This window comes from Actinia tenebrosa, unplaced genomic scaffold (genome assembly GCF_029948245.1).
Source record: "Actinia tenebrosa isolate PJP-AT-01 unplaced genomic scaffold, QUT_ActTen_1.0 PGA_scaffold17__23_contigs__length_9995812, whole genome shotgun sequence".
Lineage (NCBI taxonomy): Eukaryota > Metazoa > Cnidaria > Anthozoa > Actiniaria > Actiniidae > Actinia > Actinia tenebrosa.
The window spans coordinates 5330964-5357817 of record NW_028292577.1 but is presented as its reverse complement, the minus strand read 5'-3'; the positions used below and the strand labels follow the sequence as shown (position 1 = coordinate 5357817).

Here is a 26854-nt window from a genome sequence, read left to right as displayed (position 1 = left end):
GTCATATCCAAGGTTATCGACCGGTATATTTAGACAACGAAGTAAAAAAGAAAATCATAGACCACTTAGAAGAGCCAACCCCACGAAGTCTACGGAAGACATTGAAAAAATTAAAGCTAGGGAAATATTACAAAGCTATTCCCTATCTTTTGTCTGAACTTACCGGTAAGTCTATTCCCGAGGTTTCTGATATGAGCAGAGCTGAGTGGATGTTTTGTCGGCTGGATAAGGATATTCCTTATTACCCTGACGTAATTTACGAAATATTTCACGAAATTGACCCCAACCACCCCCTCTTGGGATGGATTCCCAGGCGATGATTTTACACAAGTTTTTTCACATTTGTGAAAACGATGCAGGCTGTGTAATATTTTGTGAAAACGATGCAGGTTGTCACGTAATATTTTGTGAAATTAATTTACATATGAACCAGACAGCCGGCGTTCAATATGCAAATAAAATCCTGTTTTGCTTTTTTCAAAGCAGATGTTTACTGAGCAAGCTTTCTTTGAAGCTCCTCTTTTGCCTCCTGGTAGATCTTTTTGGGAGATTCCTCGGAAAGATCTTTTACGACTGTTTTTTTATTCCTTATGTCCGACTTTAATTTCTCGTATTTGTGTTCTTCGGCCAGAATAAGCGAGAATTCTACGTCGTCTATCTTTCTATCACGCAAAGCCTTTGAGACAAGATCGGTAATCGTATTTACTTTAGCCCTTGACAGAGCTATTGTCGTGTCGTGCTTGGATATTTTGCTTGACAACTGTTTCATAATGCCCGTAGCAACAGCAGAAATAATACCACAGGCTGCCCCAACGCCGGCCAAAGGAACTCCAACGATTATTCCCGGCCCAGTAAGCGAAGTAGCAACGCCGGAGCCCGTTAACACAACAGATATGGATCCTGAAGTTATCGAAATCTTATGTAGCGTACTCCGGGCTCTAACGTACTTTTTTCGGACTTTTTCGTAGTGTTTTGTCTGCCCTTCCAAGTAAGCCAGGATTAAATTTACTTTATTGAGCCTGAAGTTTTCGGCATTCATTTCGTTGGGTGTAGTATAGGGAATATCTGGGTACATTTTAGGTGCTGATGGTATAACATCCATTATATATACTAATGTACGACGCTTTTGGGAATGATATTGAGGAGCAGCCACATCATGACAACCGGGATTACTGGAATTGGAGGGCCTTTAGGAAGATGTTTCCGCATGCAGACCCTAGTAAGTTCGAAAGAAGGACCAATGGGATTTATTACCAAGGCTCCAGAATGTACAGCAATGCGGACTTGAGTCCTAAGCCTAAGATTTTGCCACCTGCGAAGCCTAACTTTCCTGCGAATTTGTTGTCAACAACGGAGGATTACCCATTTTACGACAATAAAGGCGGATCAAGCAAATTTGCTGAAATGGTGACTAACTTGGAAATTGACGTAGGTTCTGGAATGTTTAAGACGAAAGTTAGTGACATCTTTAGATTCACTAAGGTAAAGTTTACTTCCAAAAAGATGGTCGATAAATGGTTATCAGTAGGAGAAATGGGGCATTGGCCAATGCAATTGAACTTTGCTGTTTGGGCTGCAACCAAGGGGTGTGGGATAGCGGCCGACATGTTTGACATTTCGTTCTTGAGATTTCACGTAGCGTTTACGATGCGTAGGATATTGAAGGAGTTGGGTGTGCCACTACCAGGAGAAACGGCGTTTAGTGAATTGAGTAATGCGTATGATAAGACGGCATTTGAGCGCTTGAAGAACGAGTTTAAGCTTAAGGATCAAAGCTTTCGTTATAAGGACACCGGTAGGGATGGTATGGGAGTAGGTTACTACATTTGGGATGGTAAGCTTACGGAGGTATCGAAGAGAAACATACCGTATTTTAAGTTTGCCGACGATGGAGGTTCATCGTCTAAGAATAACCTACTTTATTACATACAAAATAAAGACGATTGTTGGGCGCCATTCTTTGCCGCAAAGGGCATTGGTTTGAAGAACCTTGCTAGAATTAACCGCAGCATAGAGGCATTCGTTTACTGCATCTTAGGAGCGCAGGTAAATACCCGCAGTCCAATGATTGGTGCCCAAGGTGCTTCACAGGAAACGCAACAAGAATTCCTAACCCTGTTTGAGTCCGCAATAATAGAAAATGACATATCCAAGTCAGTTCAAAGATATCAATTGGCGGTGCAGCAATCTAAAGTGCGGCTGGATTACGCTTTGTCGCCTGGTTGTTGGTTGATGCCTAGTAATTTGGTCATCAACGCCAATTCCGTTGTGGGTTACAACCACAAGCTGCAGCGAGCTACTAAGGATATGAAGTTTGGGGTGAATGACGTGAACTCTGACATGACCAAGGGCATTCCACACTTCGTAGAGAAGCCAAAAAAGGAACACGCAGAAAAACCCGAACCAAAGAAGAAGCCCCAAAAGAAGGTCCTGCCTACGATACCTGAGGAATATGATTATAACTTACTAAAAGCCGGCTTAGCCACCGCAGGCGTTGGTCTGAGTTATTATATATGGCGATGAACAACCCCTACGTAGCGGGAGTAGATTGTGTCTATACGACTTACACAGGCGAGAAAAAATACACCCAGGCATCTTGGGTTGATGTCACGGGCATGTCCGTGGATCTGAACTACTCAGGAAAGAAGCTGATAATATGCAGTATTTGCATTGGTACGAGCAGCCATGCCAACGTCGGCTTCAGGTTCCTGGATGACAACGGTATACTGCAGCCTATGCGTGTGAAGACAAACAACAGGGAGCCTACGCATTTCTCCGCGGAGCCCAACCCCGGCAGCGCTGAGAATCTTTCCGTTTGGACTTTTCACATGGTCGCCGATTGCCATGGAAAGGTAAAGCTGCAAATGCGCGTAGATGACACGGGAAGCGTTGCGGTAAATAGCATAGAGGACCAAAGGGATACTATTTATAATCATAAGACCATTAGCACTCTTACGGTGATTAGTCTTTAAATATGTGAACCCACACGCGAAGGAAGATTGGTTTCTTCATTATTTGGAGGAAAAGGAATACTTACAACAGCAATGGTATGACACCGAGCTGTGGGTGAAGGTTGGGGGCCTGGGATTAATTATGTGTACTATTACCATTAACACGGGGTATTCATGCAATGCTGGGTTTAGGATCGTTGATGAGAATGGTTATCCATTACCGCCTTACAGAAAAAAAGATAACAATAGGAACCCAACCCATTTTTCGTCGGAGCCCCCGCCGCAAAGCACAGAGGACATAACGTCAATAACCTTTCATATGATAGCCAATTGCCAATATGCAAAGCTTCAGGTTCTTCCCAATGACGTTGCCTACCTTCGAATAAATGGTCAAGGTCCTGCTTCCTCCAATTCTGCTTGGTGTCATAAGCCCACTAGCACCATGAGTGTGCTGCCGCTAGTTCCGCATTATCAAGGCGGCGCGAATACTATCTTTACTTATCCCCAGTCGAGGACGCCTCGGATGCCCGACGACAATAAGCCACCAGTAATACACAAGGATAAGATCAACCCCTCATCTTCTTCAGGAGTACCACTCCAATAGCGACGACCAAGATCCAAATGTTATTCCCCACAAACTTTAGCAGTTCTCCGCCGGCCCTAAGTGCCAAGGAAACAACCGAACCCAGCAGCCCAGGAAGACCGGCTGCCATCTTTTTTCCCAAGTCCGTCAGCCCATTGCCTAATTTCTTTACGCCCGCGCCTGTAGCCTTAAGCGCGGACAAGATCACGCCTACTACGCTCGAAATAGCAACCGCAAATGCCAGCGGAAGACCATACTTCAAAAGGGCTCTTTTTACTTTTTCCTTGGTAGTAAGCCCCAGCTCCTTTTCCAGGTTGTCCTTTTGTGCCTGTAATTCCGCAAGGCGTACCTCGAGGGCCTCCACTTCCCTTTGAGCTGCTTCCCTTTCCTCTTCGGGACGAGTCTGGTCATTAATTATTTTCTGTTGCCGCTCTATTTGCCCCTCCAGGTCTTCGATAGCCTGATCTCTTTGCCGGATTTGTTTTTCCTTAGTGTTGATTTCGGCAACCAACTGCCGCCGTTCCTCCAAAGAGCCAGCTATGGTGACATGCAAGTTTTTAGCTTCTTCCTTGCTCATGTCCAGGTCTCGTAGGGCAAGCTCAAAGGCCTTTTGGGCTTGGTCTCTATCGCGTAGGGCATTGTCTCTTTGTTCTCTCATCTGTACTATTAACTGATTCTTGTCGTCAAGTTCTCTCTTTTGAGCATCAAGGAGTAGTCGGTTTTGTCTCATGTATTCTGCTTCCCTTTCTTCCAACGTTTCTTGTAGCCCCTCAGCGCGCCTTTCTAACGCAGCCTTTTTGTTTAACGCCTCCAGCCGGTCTAATAGGCTTCTAGTGGCACGCTGGAAGCCTTTTAATCTTGAGACGTCACCCCTAACTTCACCATCTTCATCAAAAAGGGGTTGCGGTTTCGTCCAGCGGTTTTTGTCAGGAAATCTCAGGTCTTGGACGCTTATGAGGACTCTGCCGCCACGCTCGGTAAGCCTTACTTCGTCTGAGTCAAAGTTGGAGTACGTATCTTTTAGCCGCTGCATGGCCGAGTTTACGGTACCTAAGTCCTCTAGCTCTATGTGCTAGCGCGTAAGTACGTACTCGCGTGCTTTGGGATGTCTTAGGGCCTTTGTGATTCTATTTCTTAGGGAATCGTCAGGTTGTTGGGTGGGAAGCAGCGGTTCTTCGTCGCCGTCGTTAATGTCTACTTGGCCTTCTTCGGTAAGGGGGCCAAGATCCGTTCCTTCTACTTCCATTATATATGATAAGCTCAAAGTTAAACCCCAACGTATTACCTAAGCAGGTTGGCGGACTGAAAGCAGAACGCACCTTTCACCGGGTCACATTCACGCCTTCTAACGCAAAACCAGGGGAAACGCTGTACGTAGGCGTGCCCCGCCTAACGGATAACCTAGTATTGGTTCCTGGCACCCTGGCTTTAAGGTTTGACCTAGCGGTGCAGCCTAGCACCAAGGACAAGCGCTATACCGTCAATAATGTGGGTAGGAACCTCGTCTCTAAGATGAAAATCAAGTTCGCCGGGGAATCCCTCTTGGACTTGAACAGGTACGACCTGTACACCACGTATAAGGATCTGTGGCTAACGGCCTTCGACCGTGCACAAAAGATAGAGCAGGGAATTGGAAGCGTTATTCTTCGTAAGCTTCGCAGCGACACCAACCCGGCGCCTACGGACTCCAGCGGAGCAACCGCAGTAGCAGACGCAACGAGGGTAAAGACCGCCTATGGTAGCAAGTACGTTATCCCTTTGGACTTTGAAGTGATTACGAATCACGGTGTGTACTACCCCAGACAGCTTGCCGAACTGCAGTTTGAAGTAACTTTGGCGGACACTACGAACGTCATTGGAGGCATGGACAGCGCGATTACTGGGGTAGTTGACCCCTACTCCATTACCAACCTGGAGCTGCAGTACGAGACCGTGCACAGCGAGGAATTAGCACGAGCTGCCGGCATGGAATACAGCGCTGGAAAGGCGTTCCTTTACGACCACGTAGCGATGCATAAGTCATTTAGCTTCTTGGATAAGACGGATGAGGCCATCAATCAAAGCATTAACATTCCCCGAAGAAGTCTTACGGGGCTGATGCTGGTGTTTGCCAAACCCTACGAAGCCGGCAAGCGCGACTCCGAAGCCTTTCACAACCCCAACATCACCAACGTTGGTGTGAATATCAACGGCGTTCCAAGCAAGGTTTACTCCCAGGGGATAAAGCCCACGGATATCTACAGGGAGGCAATGCGTAAGTTTGGTAACCAGGTAAGCCCTGAGGAATTCTTTGAGGATAAGTATGTGTTATGGATTGACATGCGCACCACCAACGACGAAGACCTACATGGTCAGGGTTTGCGTCTAGTAAACACCCAGGATGGGATAACATTGGAGATCAAACGCACCAAGAACACCGATGCCGGCGACGGCGACAAGATAAACGCGTACATCTTCGTGGTGTCTGACGCGCAACTGAGCGTGGAAATGAATCAGCTAAAGAGCGTTGCCTATTAAAATATTCCTTACGTATAATATGCTTCGCGTATTTCAAAACGACGAAACCAAACTGCAATGCATAGTGCAAGGCAACGAACTGTACTTCAGGGGAAAGGAGGTGGCGGCTGCGTTGGAATACGTTAACTCCAGGGATGCAGTTAGAGCACACGTTTCAGAGGAAAACAAGGTAACTTTGAGGTCTATAAAGGGTGTCAATCTGGTCGACACCCTTAATGCGCAACCACATTCCGTTTACATCACCGAAATGGGTCTTTATGAGTTAATATTTGGATCTGAAAAGTCCGTAGCTAAGGAGTTTAGGAAATGGGTGTTAGGTGACGTTCTTCCTACGCTAAGGAAAACAGGTAAATATGAGATTGAAAGGCGCTTCGACGGTCCAAACAAGTTGGTATTCAAAATAGAAAATGAATTCGACCTGCATAAAAAGGTAGTGGACTACATCCGCAGGTTTTACCCCCAAATGCTCGTGACCCCTGGTCTAGGCGAACTGCAGGATTCGGACGGCAAGCGCATAAAGTGCTGGCAGAAGGGCTACCAACGCGGTCAGCCCGACCTTCTTATTTTGAATGCACACGTGCGATACCGCGGTTTCTGCGTAGAGCTGAAGACCCCTAAAGGCAATGGGGCATTATCTGAGGACCAACGTCGCCTGTTGCACGAATACGAAAGAAATGGTTATAAAGTAATGATCAGCAACGATTACGACGACATTTGCAGAGCCATCACGGAGTATGCACGAGGAATTCGTCTACCATGTAGGTGGTGCTGTAAGCGCTTTAAGAACGCGCAGACTCTGACGACGCATTTGAAGATATTCCATAGGTATAATGGTGAGGCAAATACATTGGCGAGATCTAATAGAAGGTATTGCGTATGAAATAAAAAATTACGTCGTCTTCGAGGATATCAACCGCCTGCGGCTGGTCCTCAAATACGACGACGTTGAGTATTCCCTGTGGGCGCCTGATCGCGTCAGGTACGTCATACAGGGCGAGGAATTCACCCATCTGCGCTCGCACGGTAAGCAGAACGGGCGGTGGGAGTTTGACATTGAAAGGAGGGTCGCCCCGTCTCCTCTTTGTGGTTAGGCGCGCCTAAAGTAGGTGTAGTCATGCCTTCGCTCTTTGGCGGCGAGGATGACTCCCTTTTTTTAACGATGCAGTCGGCAGGGGGTTCGCACGTAATACAGTCCATATATTGAAAGGGCGATCAAGAATCCTCCTAGGAAGGTAGCATATGTTAAAGATGTGTCCTCTCGGCTCTGCAGGATCGTTTCAAAAGGGTCCTTATTCTTATTTATTTTTATTTACCTAGTTAACTAAGAATAAATAAAAATAAGACCAAGATTCGAAACTCTTTGCGCAAACCTTACTTTACTACCGCGTCGCAGGATCGTTTCAAAAGGGTCTTTATTCTTATTTATTCCTCATACGAAGAATAAATAAAAATAAAACCAAGATTTGAAACTCTTTGCGCAAACCCTGGTCTGCCTTCTCTTCTAACGGGCGATCCTATCTTTCGAGTTATCGGCACTCCAATCTTGGAACGTGCTCACGTATTCCTTAAAGGTGACCGGATCAGACCGCGGATACAAGCACTGCCAAATATGTTGGTCACTTCTTTGACAGCCGCAGTGCTCGCAGTCCGCCTCCCAATAGCCTCTATCTTCCCAGCGCACGCCTTCTACGCGATCGAACATCGCAAAGCGCTGGTCTATTTCTTTTTTACGTTGTGTTAACCTTTTTTTAGTGTCGCGCGGACAACATCGGGCGGCAATGTCGCCGTGCTCGTAACAAGCGACCTCCAGCTCGTAATTGCCGCGGCAACGGAAACGATGCCATTCTTCATCTTTGTCCTCCTCGCAGCGCTCGCATACATTCTTTAAGCAGACGCGGTTATCAACGTGGTAATCCAACATTTGTACGCTGCTAAACAGATGATTACACTCCTTACAACGCCTTTCGCGCGTCTTCCTACAAACCTTCTTTTTCACGTGATATTCCAAAGCTTGTCTGGAGCTGAACTCCTTGCTGCAATGTTTGCACCCCATTATGACTAGATGTTTAATAACCCTTATAAGGGATACTTAATGAAATCCTTAATGCCATCTTTAAGCCAGCCGCCCAAAGTAATCAACGCCGCCAGCCTTTTTTCGGCCTTCATGTTCTCCACTTGCCCGCGCAGCTCATGTACTTCCTCGCGCAGCAGCTCGATCGTAGCATTCTTCTCTCTTAACACCTCCGCACCCCTTTGAACTGCTTCCATATACTATTTCGTCGATAAGTTCTTCCTTCGTGAGATCCTCTAAGAGCCTTATTTGCGTATTCAGCCTATGCATTCCGTCGAACAGCTCTTTCCTTGTGCGGCTCCCTAGGAGCTCTGATTGCAGCCTACGTATTTCACTGATCCGTTCTTCCATATATACAATGCGATATGCCTTTCGATGCGCTCATCGTAGGCCCACCGGCTGCGGAAAGACCCAATTCGTGGTAGAACAACTCTTAGGACCCCTTAGACATAAATTCGACAACGTCGTCCTTTTCTGCCCCACCTACGTGGAAGTGCTAGACCCCAACGACCTGTCGTACCTCCTTAAAGCGCCTCCATGGGCTTCACGTATGTCAGGGAACAAGTTCCCTTCGAAAGAAGGGATATAATGGAACCAAATCACATGCCTTGTAACGCTCTGATAGTAGGACCCACCGGCTGCGGAAAGACCCAATTCGTGGTAGAGCAGCTATTAGGACCCTTTAGATACCGTTTCGACTACATAGTGCTGCTCTGCCCCACCTACGTGAATAACCGCACCTGGACGGGCATAGGAGTGAAAGATGACGACTTCTTTGTAGATATCTTAGACCCCAACGAGTTATCCAGCCACCTTAAGTTCTGGCACAAACAATTCCCTAAAGATACGCAAACCCTCCTCATACTGGATGACATTGCCTGCGGGGACGACGTAAAAAGACGCACGTCAGAGCTCGTTAAACTCGCCTTTAGCGGCAGACACGACAATATTAGCGTTTGGTTGCTCTCGCAGCAGCTTACCAGCGTCTCTAAGCCTTTTAGGGAAAACATATGTTCACTTGTCGTATTTTATACTCCGAGCAAGTCTGACCTGGAAACCATCTTAAGCGACTACGGCGGTGAGATAAGTAAGGAACAGTTGCACGAATACATGCGGCATTTAAAGACGCATGAGCACTCCAAGATGATCTTCTCTTTGAGGTTTCCCTACACGGTTGGAATCTATGATTCCTAATGTATATGGAGATTGAGCAGCTCTTAGATGAAGTTCCCACACAGCTAGATGAAAGTAACCTTAAGGAACAACTTAACATCCTGGTGTCATCTGGGAAGTGCAAAGAAATGATAGGCAAGGAACTTACCCATGAGCAGGTTAATAAGTTGTCGGAAGAGGAAGTTAAGAAGTTCCATAAGAGGTACGAGGCTGCCCTTGCAAGTAAAACCACGGACGCCGTAGCAGACTCCGCTATCCGACTTGCGACTAAATTACTTGGACTTGCGCTGCCCATAGACGACGTGGAGCAACTGCGGAAGGACATAAGCGAGGACTATGTCATCGCCCAAGAACTTAAGATAACCTGTGGGTGGTTGTCCTTGAAGTGCGGTAAGTTAATGGCAGTCGCCTCTGCGGCACTTCACGTAGCTCAGCACGTCGACTTGAAGGAACTTACGACGTCTTGGAAGGACTTCAAGAAGGATAGAGAAGTCGAAAAGGTCTTCCAGGCGGCACTTGCTGAGGTACCTGATCAAGTCGCCTCAAGTACTTAGTCAAGTCATTCGCGGGAATTGCCCAGGTCGCCTCAAGTACTTAGTCAAGTCGTCCTTAAGTCATTCTCAAGTACTTATCAAGTCCTTCTCAAGTACTTACCCAGGTTACCTTAAGTTACTTATCAAGTCCTTCAAGTCCTTAGATATAAATGAGTGAATCGAAGGCGGAGGAAACCCCTCCAGTAGAGGAGCAGAAGATTACCAAGGCTAAATCTCCAAGCAGAGTCGCTGCCGGAAAGAAGCTCGCGGAGATGAATAAAAAGAACAAAGCCAAAAAAGAAGAAAAGGTGGAGGACGAAGAGGGATCCTCCATTAATCCTGGGTACGTCATTGGCGCGTTAGGAGTTGCTATAGCAGCAGGCAGCCTCTACTTACAATGGCGGGCTACGAAGCCAAAAGTAGAACCCGTGCATGTGCCGCCAACATATCACGCACCCGTGCAGGAGCCCCCTAAGAGTAGGATCCCCGTAATGGAGTGATAACCTTCTCGCTTTGTAATATAATGTCAACCGCGTTATTGAAAACTGTTGAAGAAGCAGCTATTATTACTTCCATCGTTGCGGGTATTGGTTGGGTAGGTAAGAAAGTGCTCAAAGAAGACTTTACTGAAGACCCAAGCAAGAGCTTCGCTAATTTTGCTAAGATGACCGCTGCCGTGGGTGGGGCTATCATGGTAAAGGATTACCTACGGAAGGAAAAGTACCTGCCTAATGTATAAATGGCTAGCGTGGTTGCAGGTGGAGTTATTGCAGCTTTAGCATTCACTGGAGCTAATTATGGTGGTCAGTATTTGGATAGATTAGTCAGAGGCGACAAAAGCGGAGAATTAGCCGCCGAAAGGAAGAGACACGACTTAGCGCTGGAGAAATATCAGCGAGACGTGGCGGCTTGGAATGTAAAAAGACAAGCTTACAGGGATTGGTTGGATAAGAACTACCAAGACAAGATGCAGGCAGACAAGAACTTCGAAAATACAGACTACGCCTTTAAGCTTTATGCGCAGGCGCACCCCGCGGCATTAACGGGGTTAAGAAAGCCTCAGTTCAAGAATTACTACCAGCCTTCTAAGAAACAAAAAGATAGTGAGTTGGTCTTCGTAGGAGTCGCAGGGCTGGCGGGAGGCGTAGCTTTGGCGTACTTAGTCTAAGCTACGCTTAGCCTCTAGTGGCGCCTTTGGCGCCTAGAATATAATGATCGTCTTTTTGGAAAGCGACAAGAATAACTTTACCACTTATCTGAACCCCCCATCAAAGCCCATAAGGTTCGGCTGGTTAGTTGCTCTTTGTACAATTCTCGGTATAATCTAGTCAATGCCTTGGTCACCGTACTTAAGGCGCCTGGCAAATATCAAGGTGAAATGCTACCCGATGGACATTACACGCCAATCACCCTTGCTAAGGAGCTCGCCAAGCGCGGTTATACTCTCACCACGGGATTGCCGCACGAAATGACCCTCAAACATAATATACCAAATTTTTCAGTAACTTTTGGAAAGTTTGACCCATTGGGGTCATTATTATGTGCCTCGGGCAAGACAATTACCGACACAGCCATACCCGTGAAATGGAAAGTCGCATCCTCTTACGAAGTCTATTGCGATTTAGTCCATAGTTACAACAATGGAGAAAAGTCTTCTCTTATGTCCAAGTTTCTGCCCAAAGGTAATCCATTTGACCCAGTAGAATACACTCCCATTTCTTTAAGCTATGACTTGTCTAATTTGGTAGAAAGCATAAACATCACCATTATGGTGGACGGAAAGACGGTGGATTTTAACGGACGCAAGATCAATCTTGTTTTGGAATTCATATAATGGGTCGAACTGAGGACAAACTTAAGAGGATTTACTATGGGCCTGAAGGCTATTGGAGAGGAGCGTCAGCTATCAAGAAACTCGCGACCGCGGCTAGGGTATCAGAAGAAACGGCTAAGAACTGGCTAAGAAAACAAACCCTCTGGCAGGTTTATCTTCCCGTGCCTAAGTACGTTCCCAGGCCTAGCTTCACCGTAAATGCCCCCAATGAAGTTCATCAGGCGGATTTGCTTTTCTTGCCGCACGACAAGGTGCGAAGAAAGACCTATAGATACGCTTTGACCGTAGTCGATATCGCAAGCAGATACAAGGACGCCGAACCCATAACCAGCAAGGATTCTGGGGAAGTCGCAGAAGCCCTAGGTAGGATTTATAAGCGCGTTTTGAAATGGCCTAAGCTGCTGCAAGTGGATGCGGGGACAGAGTTCATGGGCGTGGTTACTAAGACCCTGAAAGACCACAGCACTAAAATTAGGAGAGCCGAGGCAGAGTACCACAGGGGTCAGAGCATCGTCGAAAGATTCAATAAGACCCCGGCCAAGCGTCTCTTTGGATACCAGTATTGGAAAGAGCTGGAAGATCCCTCCAAACGCAACAGGGAATGGACTCAGAGGCTCCCCCAGGTCGTCGCGGCTTTGAACAACGAGGCGGCCAGGGCTACGGGAATGAAACCCAAGGATGCCATAAAAAAGAAACGCGTGGAACACAAGTCCTACGTCAGAAGTTCGAGGGCGGTCGGACTGAAGGAAAAAAAGCTCCCCCGCGACATAGTGGTCAGATACCTCTATCAGCCGGGGGAACTCGAAGGTGGCAGTAAGAGAGCAACAGATCCTAACTGGTCCCTGGAAACGTATGAGATTTCAAAGTCCGTCACCAAGGAAGGGCAACCCGTGTTGTATTACCTAAATGGCCCAAGTCGCGTATTCGTCAAGGAAGAGTTGCTCATAGTCCCCAAAGACTCAGAGTAGCGCTGCTCCGCGCGCCCGATTACACTCTAGGCATGTCAGTCTTACGTTGCCTCTACAATGGCCGCGCTTGTTGTTGATACGATCCACGGAGAACTGCTGATCGTCATTTGGGTCAAACCTCCATAGTAGAGGTATGTTACATTTGGCACACCTTGCCCCTTTCTTATAGACGTCGTTCACGCATAAGTCAAAGACATGACCCTTCTCTTCGTCGTGTCTTTTGTAGCGAAGGAGTTTCTTGGCAATGTTCTCCTTTGCTATGTCTTCTGGGGTGCGGTCGTAACGCAGTTGCGGCCCCCAGGCTCTTTTTAACTGTTTGGCATATTCTACGCGGCTTACGGCGGTGTAGATAAGGTTGCTCCAACACAGCCGCTGGTCTATGATCCACAGCGTTTCTTTTATGGTAAGCCCCTGCGCACTATGGACTGTCATGCAATAACCCAAGCGCCAGTCTGGATGGGAGGTAATTCTTTCCACCTTTTCTATGGGTACCCAGGCTTTGTCATGCGTTACTGCGTTCTGCAGTTGGATGTCGGTACCAGGTACCCAGACGTCTCTTTTTTGCATGCGGGTGTCGTGGGGTTTGTAGCAAACAGGTACGGGATGCGTAGGGAAGCGCTCTCGGTGTATATTTAGCAAATCCTTTTGTATGCGAGACTGTGCTGCGCGTTTGCTGCTCAGCACCAGATCCTTTGGATGCCATGTGTAAAGGAAGTCCTCGTATTTCTTCGCTCGTACGCGTTTGCGCAGTGTCTTGCATTGGTCGGCGTCACTAAGGCCCCTTAATTCCGCTTTCAGGTATCTTACTTGATCCTTACTGCGGTAATCTGTGTTGATTTCCTCCGCATGGTCTACGAACCCCTTTAGCCATTCGTGGGGCATTTCTCCGGATATTGGAGGAGGCTGGCAGGGATCTCCGGCGAATATTACTTGACATTTCCCGCGAAGGAACTCTACGAACTCCTGCAGGATTTCCAAAGGCACGGTGCAAATCTCATCCCAAAGTATCACCGGAGGTATGTCATGGATGGCCTCTGGTACCCATTTTTGTCCATTCCAACGAAAGAAGCTGTGGTACGTTTGAGCGTCGTGGCCCATTTCGCAGAGTTCTCGTTCCAAACGGTGCGTTGGCGTTAGCACCTTTATCTTAGGAAAGAGTTCTAACACACGCGTCGTCTTACCACTGCCTCCCGTACCGTAGAGGTAAGAGAAGCGTTGGTAGGAAATGGGGTCGGCAACTGAAGGTAGAGGCTCTTTGGTAGGCGTTACGGTGCCCTGGGTGTGCTCGCCGTGATATTCTACGCGGCCTCTCCAAGCTTTGATCTCTTCATCTTTGACGCGCCATTGTCCACTTTCCGCAAGTTCATCGGCAGTGTAGAATTCCTTCATCTTTTCCAACGCGCTAGGCTTTACGTATAAGGAATCCGTGGCTACGCGTGGAATGTCTTCTTTGTCAAACCGCAGGAGCATCGCTAATAGGTTAATGTGCGCATATGCGAGCATGCTGGCACGCAGATGGTAATACTGCGGTCGATGGTCCTGGTAGTAACACAAAGCATTCCATTTGCGTTCTTTTTGCTCGGCTTCTATGAAATAGTCCCACTTCTCCACGGACACCATCGTTCCTTGGTCATGGGCACGCTTGATGAGGAAACTTAACTCACCTTCGTCTGTTATTAGGCGCCTTTGCATGTGTTTCTCTCCCTCCTTAGCGCCCTGGGTGAACTTTCCTATGACAATTCGGGCGGTGGGGTTGTGTTCTGGTAACCATTTAGTGAAGGCGCTATGGCAGAGTATGGCTTCATGCGCTGTGTATTTCAGGAGTTTACGCTCTTCAAGGAATTTTAGCAGCGGTATGGGTATCCATTCTTTCTCCTGTAAATGCTTGCCATACCAAGCGTAAATTATGGGATGTAAGTCTTTAGCCAACTTCCAAGATGTTAGCCTGACGAACCCTGTTGCTGGCGCGTCGTAGCTGCCATCTAAAGACACGCGAAAGAACTGCGAGTCTGGGTGTCCGTAGCGGTCGTAATATTCCTTACAATCGCCAAGACCTTTGAAGCTGGCAGGATAGCAATGCTTCATGTCTAAGGAGACGTATTCGTCTTCGTCGTACTCCATATTCCAAAGACCTCCATGACCGTGTTCTACGCAGGCCTTGGAGATATCTTTGAACTCTTTTGGGGTCGGTTTCCAGCCGTTTCTCTTCTTGGCAGCTAAGAAGTCCAAGCTACGAGAGCTGAGCACTTCATCTGAGAAGTCTTCCCCAAGGGTTTCGCAGGCGCTCTGGATGCGTAGATGTTCGATTTCCGGGCGATACAAAGTGCCGTCTTGGGTCATAAACTGGCTTCCTTCGGGATCCATCAGCCAAACGGAGTTCTCATGGATTAAGTCTACCAATGGGGAGGTTTCGTAGACCTTGGTTTCTTTCTTTCGCGGGAATCGAAGTTCTCGCCAAGCGTGTCCGTTATGCTGGTAGATGACTGTAGGAGCACCTCTGCCGCCGTATTTATGTGTCCCAGGGTAAATGTACCCGTCTGTGATATCTCTTACGTGTATGCGCCTTTCTAAGGCAGTTTCTAATTTTTTGATGTTGTCTATCGTTGCTCCGGCCCTACGAGTAGCATCTTCCCATTTTCTGATGGCTTCTCTTCTTTTCAACGTAAGCTTACCACCACGAGAGGAATCCTCAAAGAACTCCCTCACCAACTTACCCACGCAGTTACCAGGATGCCGCATTGGCTTAAGCTTTTTAACATCCGGCTTCTTGATCTCATAAGCAGCATAAATAACTACGGTGACTGGATAGGCAACTTCGTAGAACAACATGTCGATGCCTACCAACGCTCCGGGGCGTGTGTGCTTGTTTAAGACAAACAGGTTCTGCTTACCAGACGCCCGGATAGGATTACGGCCCCTTTCTATTACCCAGTCACCATCTAAATACTTTATGAACGTTAATTCCAAGCGGTAATTGCCTTCAGGAATTAAGTCAATTATTTTTTCAGCCCTTGCGTCGTCCATAGTCTCGTCCGTATCTCCCTCCATAAAAGTCGTGAAGGCGAAGTCGGCGTCCAAACGATCCAACACCTGGGTTCGCAGCTTGCGTACAGTTTTGTTTTGAATGCTCCTGATAGCGTCCATCTATATCTAAGAAATATTTTAACCCTCGTTTGCGACACAAACATTTTAACTTAATACATAGATTTCGCGCAGCAGTAGTAAGGGAATCATCGCGCGGGTAATACCCGATGCGGACGCACAAATTTAGAGGGGCCTGAAACGCGGGCAATACCCGTGAAATTCGATGCTTGGTGATTTGGATTCCGCGAGTCCCCCTACCTGCTGCTTTCGGTTCTACCTACTACACATGAGCTCATCATACAAACTGACAAGCAATTTAATTTTCGATACATCATATCAACACCGCCCCCTACGCACATGCCATTGCCATACGCAGCATATTTCCCCTATTCCCCGCACTACCTTCAGATTAATCCCTATAAATTTCATATTTTCCTCCTTTGCCCTTAATATTATCATTGTGACCGATTCCCTATATCTCTTTCGATCTACAATACTCGATACTTGTAAAAACTCATTCCCCTCCATATGCTCATGCTCTATAAACGCGACTCTTACATACTCTTTAACAATTTACGCACAAAAACCCTTTCCCTTCTCCCCTTGCTTGAGTCCGAATACCTGTGCCTTACATAGTATTCTTGGATTCACTTCCGAGATACTATGCTTTATATTAAAAACTAGGGTCGGAGATTAAGTAGAGGTGTTATCAGTCACAGTGATCAGACGGCTTCATTTTGAGTATGGACCAGGCCTGCACTATCCATTTATTGATTTTGAATATTACTGTTTCAAGATACATCTCATGTTGATCACTTTTCTGCGACAATATAATGTTGTGTAAACATTGTACAGACCTTTCATGACAGATGCCAATCGATACTGATTAACTAATTTTATCGATTGATATCAATTTATCGATTGGATTTCCGATCATTGATTTCATCGATCGGCTACCCCAGGAATAGTTCAGTCAATCTAAGGTTTAGGTTCAAACTAGTTGCATTAGAATTTTTTTAGCTGCAATTATGTCAGTAGAGGTGTCCTAAACATACTAAACATCCTAAAAATCCCTTCGGTGGAAAATCCTGAATAATTGAATTGAAGATTCACCACAGGAATCCCACATCATTAAAAACAACAGCAAAGCTGTTGTATGTTGTCAAAGCAGTAGCAAACCTGATTAACTTCATTCCTATACAACAGACAGGAGTAACCCAAGTAACATATTAAAGATTCCCCAAAATCCCATGGATTGAACTTCTTAAATTATGAGTTATATATTTTGATGTTTTACCACAGGGTTCCCGCACCTCAAAAATGGAATACATCCCAAAACAAATTTTGTCAAAAACATTTTAAAATTTTTTCAAACTACAAGTCTTAATTATTAGAACGTTTTAAAAACTTTGACTTTGCTTTTTTGTGAACCAAATGAAAACAGTTTTTATTTATTTAGGAGAAGGGGAGGGGGGTTAACGAGTAAATTTTGTTTTTAATTAATAACAACATATTTACAGGGCTCATCAAATTGATATGTTTTCTAGTCATTTTATCCAAATTTTAATTTGTATGGTTAAAGACATCCTCTTTATTATTCTATAATTTCAATTGAGAAATGTAGTGTGTCCTCAGGTTGTACTTCCACGTAAAATATATTGCATATGATCTTAAACGGGACAAAAACAGTTATCTATTAGTCATTTTCGGCAATCTAGTTGATTAGGCGCCACAGAGTTCAAGGAAACTTTGCCTATTGCAAACAAACTGCACAAACGCAGGAGAAATATGTAAGCCATGTCTCTTACATGTAATAATGATTAAAAGATATATGTTTCATATAGCACCCTTTCAATATTGATATAAAGTGCTTACAAGCATGAGAGGTGGTTAGTAGTAAGGGGCTAGGTATGCAGTGAGAGTGGTCAGTTCACAATCATGAGAAGTGATTATATATTATGAAGTGTAGTCACTGAGGATGGTCACTGTCACATTTTCTTCACGTCCTCAGTGGTTGTTTTATGTCACTTCAATATTTGTTAGTAATGATGAAGCATGAAGAAATGGGTCTGCCGATTTGTTGATGTAATTACAAAGGCTGCTCTTGATCCTCAATTATCTTAAAATCCATAGTGTTGGTCTGGCCGAAACTTAACCAAGATCATTGCTCAACGAATTAAGCCATATTTTCGTACAATAGTAATAGATAATGATCTACCGTACATGTATTATAGGTATTATAGGGAAATATAGTTGTACAAAATTCTTATGTAATGATAGAGCCTGAGGGCTAAGTTAAGAGGAAAGTTTTTTTTAGTTAGTCCTCAGTCTTTTTGTTTCTAATTAACAGCAGGTCAAGAAAACAAAGGGTTAATTCAAGTTAATGAATAAATAAATAATGAATGGTATAACTATCAAAGTGAAAGCTTGGGTGGGATGAGACAACACGTGACATCAGAGCTCACAGGATAATGATACAAATTTATAGTAATACTTGTAAGGAGATTTTGAAAGATGTTTTCTGTTTATGCTTTTAGATCTTGTATTAAACCTTGATGTACAATGGCCAGCCAAGAAGAAAGGTGGGTGAATTTTCGTTCCTCGTTTGGCAAAAATCAAGTTCTAAATTTCAATATGACCTGGGTGTTGATGGCTTAGAAATGAGCATCTGGCTTAAGAGACTGAGCAAACACTCCCCTGACTTCTTGAAGTAAAATAAATTACATTACAAGGAAATTATATTCAATAATTATTACTAGTCAAATTATTATTTATTTATTTATAGTGCTACTCTGAGGAAAATCGCTCAATCTTGGATTCAGCTGAAACTTCCTAAGAATACTCTTTAAAGGTCCAATAATCACTGTATGAAGTGTTTTCTCGATATTCAGTACGAAAGTATGATATTTTTAGGATTGTTTTTTGGAGTCTGTGACGTCATACACTCAACATCAAACATCGCTGCATACATTTCTTTGTAGTTTATGATCAAAATATCAGTAGTAAAGCCGAGAACGAAATACCCAAACACCCCAAAATATAAATTATAGTCACAAGTAATGTGAAATAAGCACCCTAGCCACCCTTTGGGCTTCATAGGAATAAAACAAATTAAGGATTTATATACAAAGAAATGTATGGAGCGAATATCAAGAAAACACTTCATACAGTGATTATTGGACCTTTAAAGAGTATTCTTAGGAAGTTTCGGCTGAATCCAAGTTTGAGCGATTTTCGTCAGAGTAGCAGTATATTGCATTACTTTATTGTACACATATTCTTTTTTTAAGTCAATATATATACAGGCTGGTTTTGGTATTAAAACAATGAGGCATCTGTGAGGAAGAGTTGGAGCAGCTTTTCATCCTTTTTTCACAGTAAAATTGCACCATTTGGAACCTAATTTTCGATTGCTTTAATTTGATTGATTTTTGAGGTTTAGTTTAATTATTTGAAAGACCAATCTATTGTCATATTATAATTCTATGTATTTTTTTAATCCAATCATAAAACTTATTGCAAATGGTGCTGAAAAAGCCCCTTTTTCAGACTGTTAATAATTTTTTTTTTTCAATTTGGTGTTTTGCAGAGATAATTACTTCAGCTTGACTCTTCTGTTGTTCCGTGTTGGGAACCAAAAGTTAAGAGAGTATTTTAAGACACAGTGGCCAATAGTATACCAGCATGTTAGACCTGGTACAGTACCACCCCCTTGGAATGACACACCACATGATGCAGCAGAAATGAAAAAAATACAGCCATCCAAACTGAAATTCAAGTTCAAAGATGAAGAAACAAAGTTTAACTCAGGAAACACAAACGACTGGGACTTCTCACTTCTCACCTCAGTGCTACGATATTCATCTTTGCAATTTGTGCTGCCTTCCAGTCCTGAAAGTAAAGCGTTAGATGATCTTAAAAAAATCCGTAACAGACTAATAGGACATGCTACTGATGCAGCAATAACTGATGCAGTATTTAATACAGCATGGGCAGACACCTGCAATGCGTTAGCACTGTTCAATGCATCTGCTGCTGACTTCAAGTGTGTACAAGATGGTATGTAGTCCTCAGTTGTGCTGTATTATAGATATCAATATATTAACAGTTTTGTTAATGTGGCATGTTCATTCGATGAAAGTATGACGTAACACTAAAAGTGGCAATATAATTATGATGTATGGTAATCAAGTAATAATTTATGACCAGGTGACACATGACAGTCAACAGTTGGCAGCTGATGTTAGCCAATGATCGACCAACACTTAGTGGACACATCTGATCAATACTAACATTTACTCACTCATACTTTCAAAAGATTTTCAATCCGAGAATATCTGAATCTAAATTTTATATTATGTCAAGCTTTTTATGGAATACATGTAGGTTTAGATGACAGTTACTGCATTAATTGATGATAAATAAAAGTTTTAAGTATACTATATGTTTCTGACAACTTTTGTTCTTGATATTGTCAATTACAGATGTGAAAAAGCCATTGGATGTGTTGTACCCAATGCTGAAACAGTGTGTTGAACAAGAGAAAGAAATAAAAGATTCTGTTGACACAAGTGAGTTAACACCATGTTAAGTTTTCTTAAAGATCTTGTTGAACAACAAATATTTTTCAAGCTTTGATTTATAAAAAGTTGAGATAGTCTAGGCTTGACTGAGAGTAAGAATGAAAATAAGTGTGTAAGATACCAAGCAGTTATCATGGTTATAATTAAACTCATCAAAAGTAATGAGACTGGGCAAAGAAACCTAACCTGCCATGTAGGTACACATGTACCACTTGTACAGCGATAGAGGGGACCATGGCAAAGTGCATGGTATAGAGCAACAAAGAAGATGTGTGATAATTTGCAAAAAAAATATATTGCCAAGGGAGTGATTTCTGGCCAACATCCATCACTTTTAACTAAGACTAAAATATTTTTCAAACTCATGAAAATTATGAAGTAAAGTGAAGCAAAGTCTTTATTTCAAGGGGGTAACACCGAAAAGTGAAACACTTAAAAGATATCCATTTGTGCATTTAATCCTCCACACCTACTCAAATGTAGGTGTTTTGTTGCTTATGGTGCTTCATGGTGTTTTCTTTCTTTACCACTGTCTTACTAAACAAGTTGATTAAAAAAAAAAACGTTTTGACAGTGCAATAACTGTAACAGGGACCACTTAGACCAGTTAAACAAGAACCAATTAAAATGTGGAATGAAAACAAATTAATTTCAACTTTTGGTAGTGGAACCAATCAGAAACCTAGATTGTATGAGAATGGTAATTTGACCCTGATGTAGACAACTAGATAGCCATCATCATGTTCTCATGGCAATAAAAGGATATGTTGAAGGGTATTGTCTTCATTCTCTAATTTGATTGGTTCTTACTGTCTAGGTGGCCCCAGTTATAGTAGTCATCACTGTAAAACCTGCGAAAGGGTTTTTTATGTGAATTACTCTTTTCTGTATGTACACTTAAATTTCAAAAACGTTCAGTGTTGGAGCCAAAGGATATAACCAATAGGTCTTTGCAAGACAGAAAGAAATAATTAATGGACATGCCACGATTGCACTGAGTGTTATCTCAGGAAATACAAAAATAGCTGGATTGTTTCTTTCTATTTAATATTCTCATCAAGGACACAAAGATTTCTTGTTAAGATATTCAGTGTTGCTTATTAGTGGATGAAGCCATTATAACACCTTGATTATTCGTGTTTAGATGCATGACATGCAGCATGAAGAAACACAAGTCATTCCAGCTATTCTTGGATCTTGGAATGACCTGTCTAATTGCCTATTGTCTTTGACTTCAACATCCTTTTTTTAAATTAGTGTTTACACAATAGCAAATGTGATATTGCCAAATGGCCAAAACCATCCTCTTTATTTGTAGTTTGTAAAAAGTGGAATTTTTGTGTTTTTAGAGGAAGATGTCAAGACCAAAAAACCAAGAACTACAATCAACAACAGAGAGAGGGATTATGCTAAAGGTATCTTTCACTATTCTACATGTTTTCTTTTACATAAATAAATAACTTATCTGGTATATAGTGTATGGATGTACTCATCTGGTATATAGTGTATAGATGTATGGATGTACTCATCTGGTATATAGTGTATGGATGTACTCATCTGTATAGTGTATAGACGTATGGATGTACTCATCTGGTATATAGCGTATAGATGTATAGATGTACTCATCTGGTATATATTGCAAGACAGAAAGAAATAATTAATGGACATGCCACGATTGCACTGAGTGTTATCTCAGGAAATACAAAAATAGCTGGATTGTTTCTTTCTATTTAATAGTCTCATCAAGGACACAAAGATTTCTTGTTAAGATATTCAGTGTTGCTTATTAGTGGATGAAGCCATTATAACACCTTGATTATTCATGTTTAGATGCATGACATGCAGCATGAAGAAACACAAGTCATTCCAGCTATTCTTGGATCTTGGAATGACCTGTCTAATTGCCTATTGTCTTTGACTTCAACATCCTTTTTTTAAATTAGTGTTTACACAATAGCAAATGTGATATTGCCAAATGGCCAAAACCATCCTCTTTATTTGTAGTTTGTTAAAAGTGGAATTTTTGTGTTTTTAGAGGAAGATGTCAAGACCAAAAAACCAAGAACTACAATCAACAACAGAGAGAGGGATTATGCTAAAGGTATCTTTCACTATTCTACATGTTTTCTTTTACATAAATAAATAACTTATCTGGTATATAGTGTATGGATGTATTCATCTGGTATATAGTGTATAGATGTATGGATGTACTCATCTGGTATATAGTGTATGGATGTACTCATCTGTATAGTGTATAGACGTATGGATGTACTCATCTGGTATATAGCGTATAGATGTATAGATGTACTCATCTGGTATATATTGCAAGACAGAAAGAAATAATTAATGGACATGCCACGATTGCACTGAGTGTTATCTCAGGAAATACAAAAATAGCTGGATTGTTTCTTTCTATTTAATAGTCTCATCAAGGACACAAAGATTTCTTGTTAAGATATTCAGTGTTGCTTATTAGTGGATGAAGCCATTATAACACCTTGATTATTCGTGTTTAGATGCATGACATGCAGCATGAAGAAACACAAGTCATTCCAGCTATTCTTGGATCTTGGAATGACCTGTCTAATTGCCTATTGTCTTTGACTTCAACATCCTTTTTTTAAATTAGTGTTTACACAATAGCAAATGTGATATTGCCAAATGGCCAAAACCATCCTCTTTATTTGTAGTTTGTAAAAAGTGGAATTTTTGTGTTTTTAGAGGAAGATGTCAAGACCAAAAAACCAAGAACTACAATCAACAACAGAGAGAGGGATTATGCTAAAGGTATCTTTCACTATTCTACATGTTTTCTTTTACATAAATAAATAACTTATCTGGTATATAGTGTATGGATGTACTCATCTGGTATATAGTGTATAGATGTATGGATGTACTCATCTGGTATATAGTGTATGGATGTATGGATGTACTCATCTGGTATATAGTGTATAGATGTATGGATGTACTCATCTGGTATATAGTATATAGATGTATGGATGTACTCATCTGGTATATAGTGTATGGATGTATGGATGTACTCATCTGGTATATAGTGTATAGACGTATGGATGTACTCATCTGGTATATAGCGTATAGATGTATAGATGTACTCATCTGGTATATATTGCAAGACAGAAAGAAATAATTAATGGACATGCCACGATTGCACTGAGTGTTATCTCAGGAAATACAAAAATAGCTGGATTGTTTCTTTCTATTTAATAGTCTCATCAAGGACACAAAGATTTCTTGTTAAGATATTCAGTGTTGCTTATTAGTGGATGAAGCCATTATAACACCTTGATTATTCGTGTTTAGATGCATGACATGCAGCATGAAGAAACACAAGTCATTCCAGCTATTCTTGGATCTTGGAATGACCTGTCTAATTGCCTATTGTCTTTGACTTCAACATCCTTTTTTTAAATTAGTGTTTACACAATAGCAAATGTGATATTGCCAAATGGCCAAAACCATCCTCTTTATTTGTAGTTTGTTAAAAGTGGAATTTTTGTGTTTTTAGAGGAAGATGTCAAGACCAAAAAACCAAGAACTACAATCAACAACAGAGAGAGGGATTATGCTAAAGGTATCTTTCACTATTCTACATGTTTTCTTTTACATAAATAAATAACTTATCTGGTATATAGTGTATGGATGTATGGATGTACTCATCTGGTATATAGTGTATAGATGTATGGATGTACTCATCTGGTATATAGTGTATAGACGTATGGATGTACTCATCTGGTATATAGCGTATAGATGTATAGATGTACTCATCTGGTATATATTGCAAGACAGAAAGAAATAATTAATGGACATGCCACGATTGCACTGAGTGTTATCTCAGGAAATACAAAAATAGCTGGATTGTTTCTTTCTATTTAATAGTCTCATCAAGGACACAAAGATTTCTTGTTAAGATATTCAGTGTTGCTTATTAGTGGATGAAGCCATTATAACACCTTGATTATTCGTGTTTAGATGCATGACATGCAGCAGGAAGAAACACAAGTCATTCCAGCTATTCTTGGATCTTGGAATGACCTGTCTAATTGCCTATTGTCTTTGACTTCAACATCCTTTTTTTAAATTAGTGTTTACACAATAGCAAATGTGATATTGCCAAATGGCCAAAACCATCCTCTTTATTTGTAGTTTGTAAAAAGTGGAATTTTTGTGTTTTTAGAGGAAGATGTCAAGACCAAAAAACCAAGAACTACAATCACCAACAGAGAGAGGGATTATGCTAAAGGTATCTTTCACTATTCTACATGTTTTCTTTTACATAAATAAATAACTTATCTGGTATATAGTGTATGGATGTACTCATCTGGTATATAGTGTATAGATGTATGGATGTACTCATCTGGTATATAGTGTATGGATGTATGGATGTACTCATCTGGTATATAGTGTATAGATGTATGGATGTACTCATCTGGTATATAGTGTATAGATGTATGGATGTACTCATCTGGTATATAGTGTATGGATGTATGGATGTACTCATCTGGTATATAGTGTATAGACGTATGGATGTACTCATCTGGTATATAGCGTATAGATGTATAGATGTACTCATCTGGTATATATTGTATGGATGTACTTATCTGGTATATAGTGTATAGATGTATAGATGTACTCATCTGGTATATAGTGTATGGATGTACTCATCTGGTATATAATGTATAGATATATGGATGTACTCATCTGGTATATAGATGTATGGATGTACTCATCTGGTATATAGTGTATGGATGTATAGATACCATGGAGAATATTTGAAAAAAGGTCCCCGCCCCTTTGGAATTTCCACTAAAGTTTCTTCTATACAAACCTTGTAATGTTGTTTTCCCCTGACCACCTACCCCTTGGGAATTTCCACGATTTCCTTCATGGTAGGGTATGGATTTTTCTGGCACCACACATTCAAAGAAAAAGTATATTACACTTACATCCCTTACCATATGAATTGGATTTCTTGAGGATCGGCAGCAGCAGTGTTTAAATATTCATTTTTTTTCTAGATTCTGAAATGCTTAAAAAGGCAATAAAAGCCAACACAGAGTACCAAACCAAGTATGGTCACGACGCTTTCAGCAGACCACAAGAACAAACAAAAAAGGTGGTACGCGAACACTTAGAAAAAAATGAGAACCTAATAAGTTTTTGTCATATTCCGCTATTGTCTTTCTTGCTGTGCTGGTGTTTAGAATGGCGAATTAGTCATTTTGGAATCTCAGAAAATCTACCCGCTAAAATAACTGATCTTTATGATGAGGTTGCTAAAGTCTTGGTACAAAAAGTCCATGCAACTCTCAAATATTCAGAAATGTCAGAATATGCAAAGAAAATAGCTGAAGAAACGCTAGGTAAACTAGCTAAATTAGCAGCTACTTTACTGAAGAAAAGTACTTTTGACGAAGAAGACATGAAAAAACTAGGCCTTACCGAGGACGAAATTGAAAACTTGAAAGTAAGCGGCATTCTTCATTGTGTTCCTGGAATTAGAATTTCTGTTTTTCAAACAAAAGAAGAGTTTAGTTTCACTCATTTGACTCTGCAGGAATATCTCTCTGCTTCTTTTTTTGTGAAAAATAAGGAAATTCCAGAGAAAGAGAAAGTGAGTGGGCAGACGTTTGTGTTTATGTGTGGACTTTTGTCGAAGGAAAAAGATCATGGAGAACAACTAATGAATAAACTAATCCAACAGATAACACCAAAGAATGATAAAGATATTGTTAATAAACTGCTAATGTTACAGTGTCTGTATGAGTATGGAGAGGAAGAACTAACTGCAATAACCATGAATAATCTGTACGATAAATACTGTAATATGTATGGGTACATTAGTTTTAAAGTAACTGATGCTGATGTGAAATACGTATCCTATTTGTTGGATATCATTCGTTCACTAAAAGAACAACATCCACAGTCATCTAGTGATTATACTTTGTACATTCGTGGTTTAACCTCGTTTGGTGTTGGTGTTGTTTGTCGTTCGCTTGTTCGTAATTCGTTCATAACTAAACTGGACCTGTCAGAGTGTAGTTTAGATTATAAATGTGTAGAAAAAATAACTGACTCGTTATTAAACACAGGAATAACTTACCTAGACCTAACAAAGAATAATATTACAGATGAAGGAGTGAAGAGTATTTGTAGTGTACTACCACAAACTAAAATAACCGAGCTAGACCTAGGGTATAATAATATTACAGATGAAGGAGTGAAGAGTATTTGTTGTGTTCTACCACAAACTAAAATAACCGAGCTAGATCTAGGGTATAATAATATTACAGATGAAGGAGTAAAGAGTATTTGTAGTGTCATCATGCAAGATGATTGTCAAGTAAAAGCCTTACACTTAATTGGCAATTTCATAATAACTACAGAATGTAAGGAACGTGTAAAACAACTTGTAAAAAAAAACGAACCTGGTGTTGAATTGCTTATTTAGATGAATGAAAAAGAGAATTAAACTGGAATATATCTGTAATTATTTGTACAATATTGTATTGCATAATAAAGTAAATATTGGAGTTTAA

General features: G+C 41.9%; 2 protein-coding genes across 3 annotated transcripts in view; one reads left to right on the top strand and one right to left on the bottom strand.

Annotated features, from left to right (window-relative positions):
- LOC116288603 (uncharacterized) overlaps positions 1–368 on the bottom strand; it is a 7629-nt gene extending 7261 nt beyond the window's left edge. Inside the window, exon 1 of the mRNA XM_089031718.1 lies at positions 164–368. The gene's annotated coding sequence lies outside the window, so the exon portion shown is untranslated. The remainder of the gene's footprint in view (positions 1–163) is intronic.
- Positions 1–26854, top strand: part of LOC116290724 (uncharacterized) — a 27899-nt gene extending 1045 nt beyond the window's left edge. The window contains exons 2-10 of one of the 2 annotated variants that reach the window (XM_089031713.1): positions 18252–18296; positions 19304–19773; positions 20199–20285; positions 21647–21712; positions 22333–22398; positions 23019–23084; positions 23824–23889; positions 24493–24558; positions 25334–26854. In XM_089031713.1, the coding sequence (XP_088887839.1) occupies positions 18277–18296; positions 19304–19773; positions 20199–20285; positions 21647–21712; positions 22333–22398; positions 23019–23084; positions 23824–23889; positions 24493–24558; positions 25334–26766 (2340 nt within the window). In that variant the 5' untranslated portion in view covers positions 18252–18276 and the 3' untranslated portion in view covers positions 26767–26854. The remainder of the gene's footprint in view (positions 1–18251; positions 18297–19303; positions 19774–20198; positions 20286–21646; positions 21713–22332; positions 22399–23018; positions 23085–23823; positions 23890–24492; positions 24559–25333) is intronic. The other variant, XM_089031714.1, reaches the window with a different exon arrangement.